At 39.5% G+C, this 14,249-nt stretch overlaps 1 protein-coding gene across 3 annotated transcripts in view; it reads right to left on the reverse strand.

Moving 5' to 3' along the window:
- Positions 1 to 14,249, reverse strand: part of FAM120C (family with sequence similarity 120 member C) — a 132,759-nt gene that overhangs the window by 16,391 nt on the left and 102,119 nt on the right. For all 3 annotated transcript variants that reach the window (XM_085007984.1, XM_085007985.1, XM_021080777.2), the window contains 3 exons: positions 6,582 to 6,696; positions 3,260 to 3,469; positions 1,665 to 1,866 (listed from right to left, as the gene is read on the reverse strand). In XM_085007984.1, the coding sequence (XP_084864110.1) occupies positions 1,665 to 1,866; positions 3,260 to 3,469; positions 6,582 to 6,696 (527 nt within the window). The remainder of the gene's footprint in view (positions 1 to 1,664; positions 1,867 to 3,259; positions 3,470 to 6,581; positions 6,697 to 14,249) is intronic.

Consider the following 14,249-nt stretch of genomic DNA (forward strand, 5'->3'; position numbering starts at 1 on the left):
TCTCATGAACCACCAGTTAAATGGAGACAAAGCATCATTGGGAGCTGGGGCAATGGTGAGAACCTCCTGAGAACAGGGACTTAATTAAGGTTATCTTCTGAGACACAATAAAATCAAAATGCAAAGGATGAGAGCAGTCATCTGTAAAGACACCTTCAAAGGATGGAATGAATGGATGCCTCCCTGGTTTGTAAGACTTGATCATTACCTGACTGAACAGATCAGACATTCACAGTGTTTATCTAAGCATAGTCTTGAGCTAAACATCCATGCTGAATTTTGTGACCCTAAATTTAAGAAAAACCTTAATTTCCAGCTTTATTATTATTATTATTATTATTTTGTCTTTTTTGTCTTTTTAGGGCCGCAGTTACGGCATACGGAGGTTCCCAAGCTAGGGGTCTAATCGGAGCTACAGCTGACGGCCTACGCCACAGCCACAGCCACAGCAACATGGGACCTACATGACAGCTCACAGCAACACTGGATCCTTAACCCACTGAGGAAGGCCAGGGACCGAACCCGCAACCCTATGGTTGCTAATTGGGTTTGTTAACCACTGAGCCACGATGGGAACTCCTCCAGCTTTATTAATTTTAAAGTAACAAATGATACACAAACACTTCAACTGCAGCAGTGACACTCTCACCTGATCACAAAATCTTGATAATTCATGCTAAAATGTCATTAAAATATACTGTTTCTGGAGTTACCGTTGTGGCTCAGCGGAAAGGAATCTGACTAATATCCATGAGGACACAGGTTCGATCCCTAGCCTCGCTCAGTGAGTTAAGGATCCATCTGGCGTTGCCATGAGCTGTGGTGTACGTTGCAGACATGGCTTGAATCTGGCATTGCTGTGGCTGTGGTGTAGGCCAGCAGCTACAGCTCTGATTCAACCCCTAGCCTGGGAACCTCCATATGCTGTGGGGGCAGCCCTAAAATAAAAATCCTGTTTCATTAGGGGACAGGTTGTTTAAATTATCAGGATCAGTATCTGACTTTCCAAAGTATGATTATTTGTTCATTGTTAAGCCACAACTCAGATATTACCACAATTTATACATACCATGAGTATATATAGATATACGTGTGTATGGATCCATGTGAGTGCATGTGTATATTTGTTTTCCTCACTAAACTGCAATCCCCTGGAGAGTATGGACTATGATGTATTTCTCTCCATGCTTCTGAAAATGTGTCAGGTCTATCCCAGAGTGGAAATGGGTACATTAAGCTACGGTTATCTGCTGATACTTGTCATTTACTTGCCTCCCATCGCTCCTTCTGCAAGCTCCTGTGTATACTTGCCTATGGGGAGTGAGTGAGCTAACCAGCAACCATGAAGACCCAGTTCACATGAATTACAGTTCTCAAAAGTAATAAAGTGACTCCTGGTTTCAGTATTAGTTACTTCATGAGTGGTTGGTGAGAGTCAAATCCTTAGGGACCAATCACCTCTATGGAGAATGGCCTGGGGAAGTCAGTGGACTTTCTTACCCAGGCTACACCCCTCCATCTCAGTGAGCTCCTCTTTAAACCACAACATAGCACAGAGGTAAATGAGATAAGGTATATGTGAAACTGCTGGCTCTAACTGGTATTACTACTGGATGGGCTGAAATAGACTGAGGTTGAGGAATACCTTATTCTTAGGTACTAACCTGCAAACCCCCGGCTCCTTCCTTGAGGTGGAGGTGGCATTGAGCCCATGGCTCGGGAATAAAGTGAAACAGGGTAGAGAGAGGGTACCATAGGAGGCACAAAAGTAGGTGATGGAAGTAGAGCAGAAGGTGGTGGATGGTTCATGTTGACTCCTTCAAGGATGCTCTGTCGCATCTTTTCCACTTTGGTTGCCAGGTCAGCCTTCAAACGAGAAACAGAATAATAATAGTAGCTGCCATTTTTAGAACTTCTCCTATTGAAACATACTGGCACAGGATTGGGTAGTCTAGGTACAAGACTATAGGTCTGTTCCCATTAAAGGAATCGAGCCCTGGAGTTTAATGGCTCAATGTGACATACTCAGGAAAGCCTATCTGGCACCAAAGCCCCTACTCTTTGTATGACACCAAACTACCATCATACTCATTCTGACCAAGGACTCATGAGGCACCTTGACTAGGTCAAAGAAGACAAATATAACAGCAAATATTTACTAATGGTCTATTACATGGCCAGCAATAGGCTAGGTCATTTTTTTGAGGGGGAGGTAACAGAATTAGGTAAAAGAGAGTAATAAAACTCGACACATCCAAACCCTTTTAACCTTCTCCCTCATACCCAGGATCAGAGACCATGATTTCTATCAGGATAAGTCCATGCCTCTAGTCCAGAGGTCAGTAAACTTGTTCTGAAAGGGGCCAGATAGGCTTTGTAGGCCATATTCTCTCTGTCACAACTATTTGACTCTGCCATCACAGTGTGAAACCAGTCATGGACAATACATAAATGAATGAATGTGGAATAAAAATTCCAATTTTTGGATTTCTTGAATTTGTTAACCCCTGCTCTAGTCTCTAAGCTTATTCCCCTCAAATGGACAAAGAAGTAAGTAAGGTTTCCTTTTCCTTGCCTTCCCTCATCTTTTCTAAAGCTTTATTTTTTAAAAAAAAACCCTCCTTTCTCTCTGCCATCTACTTTATTACCCTCTTCTATTTCCAAAAGAGTTCTTTTACAAAAAATATCATCACTTGCAAAAATGACTTACAGCTATTGTAAATAAGGGAAATGAAATTCTAAGAATTGGGGGAAAGGCACACAGTATATCTGAGCATTCCATAGGGAAGAAATACTCAGAGTAAAAAAAAAGGAATATGAAAACTTCTTTTATTTTTAGGGCCGCACCCACGGTATATGGAAGTTCCCAGGCTAGGGTTCGAATTGGAGCTGCAGTTGTGGCCTATACCACAGCTCACAGCAATGCCGGATCCAGATCCTCACTGAGTGAGCCAGGTATAGAACCTGCAGCCTCATGAATACTAGTCAGGTTCATTACTGCTGAGCCACAATGGGAACTCCAAGGAATTATGAAAACCTGAAGGTCATTAAAAAAAGACACCTTCCCAACATGATTTTGTAACATGTACATATGAGACTCTGGGCCTTTGGGACTATCCTAGATAAAGTTAGGTTAAGGTCAAATATATTATCCCACTTCTGCCACCTCCTTTTTCAATGTCTCTGCTCCTTTGCCCCTCTCTGCCTATCCCCACAACAGATCAGAGATGGTCTTATCAGCTGCCCCGCATGCTGGTACCTGGCCATCACATAGCTCAACCAGGGATACTCGCTCTCGGCCTGCTTTAATTAGCTTGCTCTGGAACAGCTTGCCATCGAAGTAAATCCAGGGGCAGCAGTGTTCCCAAGGGACTGGCTGGCCACAGGCATCATTAGCAAACAGAGCTGTGTCGACGCCGCTCATGAAGAGGGCAGCAAGCTGGATCCCTCGAGCATCTAGTTTCTCAATCTGAAAGCACCACAGAGGAAAAATTACCATTAAGAAATCACTGTTAGAAAAGAAAATCATGGACTTGAAGAATAGACTTGTGGTTGCCAAGCGGGAGGGGAATGGAGTGGGGTGGTTGGGGAGCTTGGGGTTAATAGATACAAACTATTGCCTTTGGAATGGATTAGCAATGAGATCCTGTTGCGTAGCACTGGGAACTATGTCTAGTCACTTATGATGGAACATGATAATGTGCGAAAACAGAATGTGTACATGTATGTATAGCTGGGTCACCATGCTGCACAGTTGAAAAATAATTGTATTGGGGAAATAACTATTAAAAAATAGTAATAATAAAAAAGGAAATTACTGTTATTTGTTACACTTGCTCTTATTCCGGTTTTGCTGATTATTCTAGTTAAATTAGAACGTGTCACCTTTCAATATAGACATTTGAGTGCACAAGCAGCCTTTATCCATTTCTTTTCTTGGGATGGCTTAGAAGATACTCATTACAGAAAAAAAAAAGACATCAGCTTTAAAACTTTAAAAAGACACCTGCTTGAAATGCCACTTTTTTCTGCATGTCAAACTAGGAAAAAATTAAAACAAACAAAAATTAACACCCAATGTTGATGAGGATACAGTGAAACAAATGGGTATAATCAGGTAAAACTAATGAATTACATATTTACAATTAAGCAATATGTATCAAGAACCACAAAACTGTTCACATTTGTTGACTCAGAAATTCAACTTTTAGGAATCTATTCTGGGAGCTACCGTCGTGGCTCAGTGGTTAATGAATCTGACTAGGAACTATGAGGTTGCGGGTTCAATCCCTGGCCTTGCTCAATGGGTTAAGGATCTGGTGTTGCCATGAGCTGTGGTGTAGGTCACAGACGTGGCTTGGATCTGGCGTTGCTGTGGCTCTGGCATAGGCCGGTGGCTACAGCTCTGATTCGACCTCTAGCCTGGGAACCTCCATATGCTGAGGGTGTGGGCCTAAAAAGACGAAAGAAAAAAAAAAAGGAATATATTCTAAGGAGGTAGAGATGTGAATAAAATTCTACGCATAAAGATGTTAATTATAATATTACATATAATAGTGGAAAACTAGAAACCAGATGGCCAACGTTAGAATAATTAAAGGATACATCTGTAGGATAAAATATTTACTAATTTTTTTTTTTTTTTTTTGCTTTTTAGGCTAGGGATTGAGTCACAGCTACAGCTGCCAGCCTACACCACAACTCACAACAACGCCGGATCCTTAACCCTCATGGACACTTAACTAGTCAGGTTTGTTTGTTACCAGTGAGCCACAGTGGGAACTCCACTAAAATTTTTTAAGACACAGAAATTATGTGCTAGGTTTAAAAATACAATATATAATTCCATAAATGATATTTCAACTATGTTGAAAATGCAGGACAAAAGATTGGAAGAAACCATTAGAATGTTCACAGTGGTTATCTCAAGTTGGTGTGTTAGCTTTAATAGGAAAAGGGGAAGTACCTGCAGGTCCCCTCCCAGGTGTGGTCTGGAGTCATTACCTGCTTTAATACCAAGCAATATTACATTTACTGTAAAAAGGAATCAACACTATCTGTCTAAGACTGTTTTCATCTTTTCCTTAGTTGACCTCACTTAATATTTTGTAAGTCTGGAGTTCCCTTGGTGACTCAGCAGTTAACGAACCCAATAAGGATCCATGAGCATGCGGGTTTGATCCCTGGCCTCGCTCAGTGGGTTAAGGATCCAGTGTTTCCGTGAGCTGTGGTGTAGGTCACAGATATGGCTTGGATCCCGAGTTAGTGTGGCTGTGGTGTAGGCCAGCAGCTATAGCTCTGATTTGACCCCTAGCCTGGGCACTTCCATATGCAGCAGGTGTGGTCTTAAAAAAAATAAAAAAGATTTTGTAAGTCTTATTAGACTTGATCTTCTTCTAGTTTATACTAGGGCCTCAAAGGACCATGGCTGCTGAAGTCAGAAAAGGAGTGCTGTGTACTTAAAATATGCAAGACACTATTCTAGGTGTTTTGCATGGATCATTTTATTTAATATTTCCATAATACTACACGTAAGGAATCTGACGCTACAGAGGTTAAGCAACCTGCCAAAAGACACATAGCTAGGAGGTAATAAAGCTACAATTCAAATCCAAGGCAGCCTGGCTTCAGAGCCTGCCCTCCAACCTACCATGTTCTATTGCCTTCAGCATATTTATATGGTAGACTTACTTTCTTCCTTAACATTTTTTAGACTTCCTCCTAACACTCAATTAGTATTACTTAAAAAGGGAGGGTAGGAGTTCCCTTGTGGTACAGATGGTTAAGGATCTAGCATTGTCACTGCTGCAGCTTGGGTCGCTGCTGTGGTGCAGGTTTGATCCCTAGCCTGGGAACTTCTACATGCTGCGGGTACAGCCAAAAAAGGCGGTGGGGGGGTAGCACAGGGAATTATACCCATTACCTTATAACCTACAATGGAATATAATCTGCAAAAATACTGAATCACTGTACTTACATCTGAAACTAACAGAATATTTTAAATCAACTATACTTCAACTTTAAAAAAGGGAGGGTGGACATTTACTCGGGGACAAACAGGAAAAACCAGGATGAGTTCCTTGTAGCATCTTCTGCAAGAGTTGGAAATCTTACTTATTTGTCTTGGACAATATCCATCTTTTTTTTAAAAAAAAATTATGGCCACATGAGTAGCATATGGAAGTTCCTGGGCCAGGGATTGAATCCGTGCCACAGCAGAGACTTATGCTGCAGCTGTGGCAACGCCAGATGTTTTAACCCACTGCGCCAGACTGGGGATTGAACCCATACCTCTGCAGTGACCCAAGCTGCTGCAATCAGATTCTTAACCCATTGTGCCACAGCAGGAGCTCTAACATCCATCTTTTCTATGCATTCTCACCCATCAATATGTGAGCACTGCTGCAGGTACCTCTTGGCTTTATTAATAGATATAAATATTTAGCTAAAGTAAATCAAATATTTACATGCAGAACTTATTCTTCTCCAGGATATTTATTATTTAGCTCCATAATAAAAGACCTAAAATAAACCTATGAGATCATGAAAGAAAGAATTTAAATGAGAATAGATCAAATCACCTTGAGTTCTTGAAGCTGATCTGGTTCATAAAGCTGTGTAGATACTGCCTGTGCAAGGAAGGTGTCTAGCTCATGGCGATGCAGGATTCGGCCACCGGGCCACTGAACCATGTATCTAGAACATAAAAGCATCACTGTCAAGCAATAAAAGCTCATTTATTCATTTCACAAACACTAATTAAGCTAAGAACCTATCATGGGTCAGAATCTCAGATCCTAGCTAGCTTCTGGTAATTCCAATGCAATAAAGCAAAAGAGTCTCTGCCTTTGCTTACTTACAAGTCTAGGCAGTAGGGGAAACTGGCACATGTATCAACAAAGACAGGACAGTGTGTTAACTACCAAGATAGAAGAATGCACAGGGTGCTCTGAGAGCATAGAAGAGAGTTACTACTGGAAGAGTTAGAAAGGCATCCTAGAAAAAAAGTCAGCAGGAGCTGAGTTACAAAGGGCCTATAGCAATCAATGAGACAAATGGTAGAGAAAGGATGTTCTAGGTTGAGGGAATAGTATGCGTAAAGGCAAGGAGGTGTGGAGCTCAGTATGACATACCAGGTTTCGTAGTGCTAGAGCTAAGCAGATTTGCAGTGACAGGAGGTGAGATTACAAAGTAGGCCAGACTATGGAAAATAGTATGAGGGTTCCTCAAAAAATTAAAACTAGAACTACTATATGATCCAGCAAATCCAATTCTGAGAATACTACATCCAAAGGAAACAAAAACAACTAACGTAAAAAGATACCTGCATTGCCATGTTCACTGCAGCATTATATAGCTAAGACACAGAAACAACCTAAGCATCTATCAATGGACAGATGGATAAATAAATTGTGATATATATTTATATATGTGTGTGTGTGTGTATCACAACACACACACACACACACACACACACACACACACACACACACACACACACTATGGTATATTATTCAGCTGTAAAAAAAAAAAAGAAAATCATACCACTTGCAAAAACATGGATAGACCTTGAAGGCATTATACTAAGCAACATAAGTCAGAGACAGACAAATATTATATGATCTCACTTATATGTGGAATATAATAATAATTTAAAAAACCCTCATCAAGGAGTTCCTGTCATGGCACAGCCAAAACGAATCCAACTAGGAACCATGAGGTTGTGGGTTCTATCCCTGGCCTCGCTCAGTGGGTTAAGGATCTGGCATTGCCATGAGCTGTGGTGTAGGTTGCAGACCTGGCTTGGATCCTGCGTTGCTGTGGCTCTGGCGTAGGCCGGCAGCGACAGCTCTGATTATACCCCTAGCCTGGGAACCTCCATATGCCACAGGTGGGCCCTATAAGGACAGGAAGACAAAAATAAATAAATAAATAAATACCCTCATCAAACTCAGTGAAACAGATATCACATTTGTGATTATCAGAGGCAGGGGATGGGTGGAGATGGGGAGAAGCAATTGGAGGAAGGGGTCGAAAGGTACAAAATTCCAGTTATAAGATTAGTAAGTACTACGGATGTAATGGACAACATGGTGAGTACAGCTAACACTGAGGTATGATATATAGGAAAGTTGTTAAGAGAGTAGAAACTAAGAGTTCTCATCATAAGGATAAATTTTTTCTCTTTTTATTGTATCTATATGAGATGATGGATGTTAACTAAAGCTACTGTGGTAATCATTTCACACTGTATATAAATCAAACAATCATTCTATAGACCTTGAACTTAGATAGTGATTATGTCAATTATTTCTCAATAAGACTGGGGGAAAAAAGAAAGCAGGCCAGATGATGAAGGGTCTCAAAATCAATTTTAAAAAATTTAGACCTTAATCCTGAAATTATAAGAAGACACTTAAGGAGTATTAGCAGGAGTGTAACTTTGATTGGTTTGATATTGACTAGCCCAGAGGGTAAAAGAAGAGGCATGGATACTGATTAGGAGGAACTACAGAAACCAGTGGCTAAAGAGGGCTAAACAAAGGCACTGGCTGAGGAGGGAAAGGAAAGGGCCAGGGACAAACACTAGAGTTCTTAAGAAGATAAGTCCATAGGATTTGGTGAAGGATTTTATGGGAAGTGGGTATAGGAAAGGGAAGAGCCTAAGATTCTTAGAATTCTATCTTGGGCAGATGGCTAGATGGTGAGGCCCAATCCCTAAGATAGGAAATTTACTAATTAATTGAATAAGTACTCACTGATGAGTATTTGAATTTCATGAATTGAATATGTCTTACCGTTTTAGGCATGAAGAATGCAGAAAGAAGAAAAGAAAGAGAGATGACAAAATACAAACACACCAGTTCAAAGTCTATGCCCTTAGCTCCTTGGAGGCCCACAAGACAAGGATGATTCATAATTATTGGAGTTGGTGAGACTTCAGAAATTTGGCATTTAAAGTAATGGTTGGTCTCTTTTGAGTGGCACATGGGATGGGTTCTTGGGGACTCTGGCCCAGTTACTACTACCAGGAGGCAGCGTGGTGACCTGGAAAGAGCCTGGGCTTTACAGCCAGACAGCCTGGCTTTGCATTTTTTTTTGTAATGTATTTTTTTTCTTTTTTCCCTTTTATTTTTTTTCTACTATACAACATGGTGACCCAGTTACACAGATATGTATACATTCTTTTTTTTTCTCCCATCATCATGCTCCATTATAAGTGACTAGACATAGTTCCCAGTGCTACACAGCAGGATCTCATTGCTAATCCATTCCAAAGGCAATAGTCTGCACCTATTAAGCCCAAGCTCCCAGTCCATTCCTCTTGCTCACCCTCTCCCTTGGCAACCACAAGTCTATTCTCCAAGTCCATGATTTTCTTTTCTGTAGAAAGGTTCATTTGTGCCATATATTAGATTCCAGATATGTGATATCATATGGTATTTGTCTTTGTCTTTCTGACCTACTTCACTCAGTATGAGAGTCTCTAGTTCCATCCATGTTGCTGCAAATGGTGTTCTTTTGTTATTTTTTATGGCTGAGTAGTATTTCATCATGTATATTATACCACATCTTCTTAATCCAATCATCTGTCGATGGACATCTGGGTTATTTCCATGTCTTGGCTATTGTGAATAGTGCTGTAATGAACGTGCGGATGCATGTGTCTTTTTCAAGGAAAATTTTGTCTGGATATATGCCCAAGAGTGGGATTGCTGGGTCATATGGTAGTTCTATGTATAGTTTTCTAAGGTACCTCCATACTGTTCTCCATAGTGGTTGTAACAGCTTACATTCCCACCAACACTGCAGGAGGGTTCCCTTTTATCCACACCCCCTCCAGCATTCGTTATTTGTGGACTTATTAATGATGGCTATTCTGACTGGTGTGAGGTGGTACCTCATGGTAGTTTTGATTTGCATTTCTCTAATCATCAGGGGTGTTGAGCATTTTTTCATGTGCTTGTTGGCCATCTGTATATCTTCCTTGGAGAAATGTCTATTCAGGTCTTTTGCCTATTTTTCCATTGGGTTGTTGGCTTTTCTGCTGTTGAATTGTATAGTTGTTTGTATATTTTATAGATTAAGCCCTTGTCCATTGCATCATTTGAAAGTATTTTCTCCCATTCTGTAAGTTGTCTTTTTGTTTTCTTGTTGGTTTCCTTTGTTGTGCAAAGCTTGTAAGTTTGATTAGGTCCCATTGGTTTATTTTTGCTCTTATTTCTGTTGTTTTTGGAGACTGACCTGAGAAAACATTTGTAAGGCTGATGTCAGAGAATATTTTACATATGTTCTCTTCCAGGAGTTTGATGGTGTCTTGTCTCACATTTAAGTCTTTCAGCCATTTTGAGTTTATTTTGGTGCATGGTGTGAGGGTGTGTTCTAGTTTCATTGATTTGCATGCAGCTATCTAGTTTTCCCAGCAATACTTTCTGAAAAGACTGTCTTTTTCCCATTTTATGTTCTTGCCTCTTTTGTCAAAGATTAATTGACCATAGGTGTCTGGGTCTGGCTTTGCATCTTAACCTGTTGTTCCTTACTTGGAATGATCACAACAGCACAGGCAACCTGGTCCCCATTATTAACTATCCAGGATGGTTTTGGGATTGCAGGACATGCCAACAAACCCTGTTGCTTCTCTAGGAACAAAATTGTAAATGACTGGACTTCCCCTGAGGGATCTTCCTGGGCCACGTAAAACTTCATTTGTCCAAAACAACTTCCACACTCTTCCCTGCCCACACATTCTCCACTTGGAAAATTTATTCTTATTTTATGATCTATTTTATAGTTTTTCATGCTCTATTATATGCTGTATAACTCATATATTATATCTTCTATTAATAGCAAATATTATCCTTTGTCCTCAATATTTTATCTTGAGGACTACATTATCTAGTAATATTACTTCTTTATTTTGATTTATAGTTCCTTGATTTAGCTTCACCCATTGTTTTATTTTTAATGTTTTCATGTTACTTTGTTGGCAGAATGTGAAGCAAAAAATAGAAGAAAAATAACGAAAATGCAATTACAGTAGGACACTTTAGTATACTACCATCATGCTATGACATACAAAATATACCTAAGGACTTCCCATTATGGCTCAGTGGTAACAACCAGACTAGTATCCATAAGGATGCAGGTTCGATCCCTGGCCTTGCTCAGTGGGTTAAGGATCTGGCATAGCTGTGAGTTGTGGTGTGGGTTGCAGACACGGCTCAGATCCCACACTGTGGCATAGGCTGGTGGCTGAAACTCCAATTTGACCCCTAGCCTGGGAATTCCATATGCTGCAGGTGCAGCCCTAAAAAGCAATAAATAAATAAATAAAATAAAATATACCTAAAATACATTTGAAGTCACAGAAGCTTTGAAAAATTCAATAAATAAGGTTCAAATGCTTATGAAACAAATGAACCTATCTATAGAAAAGAAACAAACTCATGGACATGGAGAACAGACTTGTGGTTGCCAAGGGAGAAGGGGAGGGAATGGGTTGGACTGGGAGTTTGAGCTTAGGAGATGTAAGCTATTGCATTTGGAGTGGATAAGCTATGTGTGTGTGTGTGTGTGTGTGTGTGTGTGAGACTGCGTCACTCTGCTTACAGCAGAAATTGACAGAACATTATAAATAAAGTATAATAAAAAAATCTTAAGAAAAATAATCTTCAAGTGCTCAGCTACATTCCGATGAAGTCTAGGACCTTGTTTCTTTGTTCTTGTCTATTGTCTTGTTTATCATTCCTATTTATTATGTATTATCTAGCATAGTACATGGCATTGAGTAGGTATTGGTAAATATCAGGTCATGCCAAAAGACCAAAAAGCTCATCAAAAGTCCTCCAAAGCAAAAGTGTAGCAGTCACACCTTGACCACCTTGCAAGAAAATCTGATCTAAAGGAGTCAAATGTGGGAGACAGGTAGGCTCATAAAGAGACTAATACAATGGGATGGGTGTGATTTTACAAGTGAATAGATTGTTCTGGGTGTTCTCAATGGAGAGAATGGCTAAATTTACCTGGGAGAAAAAAGAAGGCTTCATAGAGGAAGGAAAATCTAATTTCCTAGGGATTTGAGTTTTTGTTTTATTTGGTTTATACTATAACATTAACTTTTAGGAGTTTCCGTCATGGCTCAGTGGTTAGCTAACCTGACTAGCATCCATGAGGACGTGGGTTGCATCCCTGGCCTTGTTTGGTGGGTTGCCGTGAGCTGTGGTGAAGGTCGCAGACATGGCTTGGATCCCATGTTGCTGTGGCTATGGCATAGGCTGGCGGCTACAGCTCTGATTAGACCCTAGCCTGGGAATCTCCACATGCCACGGGTGTGGTCCTAAAAAGCCAAAAAAAAAGACCAAAAAAAATATTAACTTTTAAATTTTCATGCCTCTCTAACCTTAGTGTAGTGTATGGCAGAATGGGCACTCAATAAATGTTTGATGAACAAATGAGTCAGTGTCAGGATATTCAAAAGGAAATGCTAGTTCCATCTTTCGGCCAGCACTGCTATTCGACTGGCCTTGAAAGAATTAAGAACTAGAGAGGGTAGGGCCCAAAGAGTCAGTGGAGAGAGAGGCTCATAAATGAAACAATAGGAAATAACAATTATGAAATCAACCAATATTTAGTGATGCTCATTATGTGCTATTTTTTAAAATATATGATTTCACTGGAGATTTTCTCTGGAAATACCACAGCATTACTAATTTCCCATGGAATTTCCTCAAACTCGATAAGATGACATCTTTATTGTTATTACTCTTATTAGTATTTACAATATTATAATACTATATACAAGCATTAAATATTACATTATAATATATGCAGACAACTATAAGTTACTTATAAGAATAACATTTACTACATGCCTCTTGTCTTCTAGACACCTTGCCAAGACCTTTATATACACAGAATGTAGTAGCAATGAATAGACTTGGAGTCCGACATACTTGGTTCCAATCTAGGTTCCACAACTTTTCTTTGTGACTCTGGGCAAATGCATTAACCTCTATGATCTTTTGTTCACACATCTCTAACGTGGGGATAATACGTGGAGATAAAATCTCAAAAGGTTGTAATAAGTAAAGGAGAAAAAGCATGTAAAAAGCGCTTAGCATATGGCACAGCAGAATTCTTGGTTACTATTTATAACTTAGCCAATTATGGTATAATCCTTCCTTTACTATTTGGTGAAGCCCACCCTATCATATGTTAAATTCTCACACATACAAGGATCTCTTTCTACCCTATTTATTCTGTGTTTATCATGCCAGTATCATAATGACTCAAATTTTAAATATGCTTTAATATTTAGTGGTCTCTACTTTTACTCCATGTCTTTTAATTTTAAATAACATTTATGATTTTATTCTGACTACAAAAGTTCAAGTTAATTCTAATTCAGAAAACATTTTAAATGGCAAAAAATTATGAAGAAAATAAAAAATAAAAATGGAACTAATTGGAGTTCCCTGGTGGTTCAGCAGGCTGAGGGTCCACCATTGTCACTGCTGTGGCTCGGGTCACTGTCATGGTGCGGGATTGATCCCTGGCCCAGGAAATTCTGCATGCTTCACGCATGGCAAAAAAAAAAAAAAGGAAATAATTTGTAATCATACTATTCAGATATAACCTCTCTAAAGATTGTCATGATTTTGGTTCTTTCTTCCTAGCATCTCAAATCTCAACTTTTCCCTCTGTCATACTATATATAGAATATTGTATCTTGCTTTTTTCACTCAATATTATAAGAATTTTTAATTCATTAAATACTTTTCAAAAACATGATTTTAAATGACTGCATTTTCATCATGTTATCAATTTACTTAAATATTCCAGTAATATGGAAATTTATACTCTTCCTACTTTTATTATAAATAATATTATAAAGATATTCATATATTATAAATCTCATCTGTATCTTTGATTATTCATTCTCTTAAGGTGATTTCCTAGAGGGGTATTATTATGTCAAAGGTTGTCCTTAATACATACTCTATTTTTTTGGTGTCTTTTTAGGGCTGCACCCGCGGCATATGGAGGTTGCCAGGCTAGGGGTCAAATCAAAACCACAGCCAGAGCAATGCAGAATCCAAGCTGTGTCTGTGACCTACACCACAGCTCACAGCAACACCGGATTCTTAACCCACTGAGTGAGGCCAGGGATAGAACCTGCGTCTTCATGGATACTAGTCAGATTCATTTCCACTGAGCCACCATGGGAACTCCTGCAAAATTGTTTTCCA

Source organism: Sus scrofa, chromosome X, assembly GCF_054392235.1.
Source record: "Sus scrofa isolate SSC_HxYL_T2T_F1_AM1 chromosome X, Sscrofa_HxYL_maternal_Yorkshire_Landrace_v2.0, whole genome shotgun sequence".
In the NCBI taxonomy this organism is placed as follows: domain Eukaryota; kingdom Metazoa; phylum Chordata; class Mammalia; order Artiodactyla; family Suidae; genus Sus; species Sus scrofa.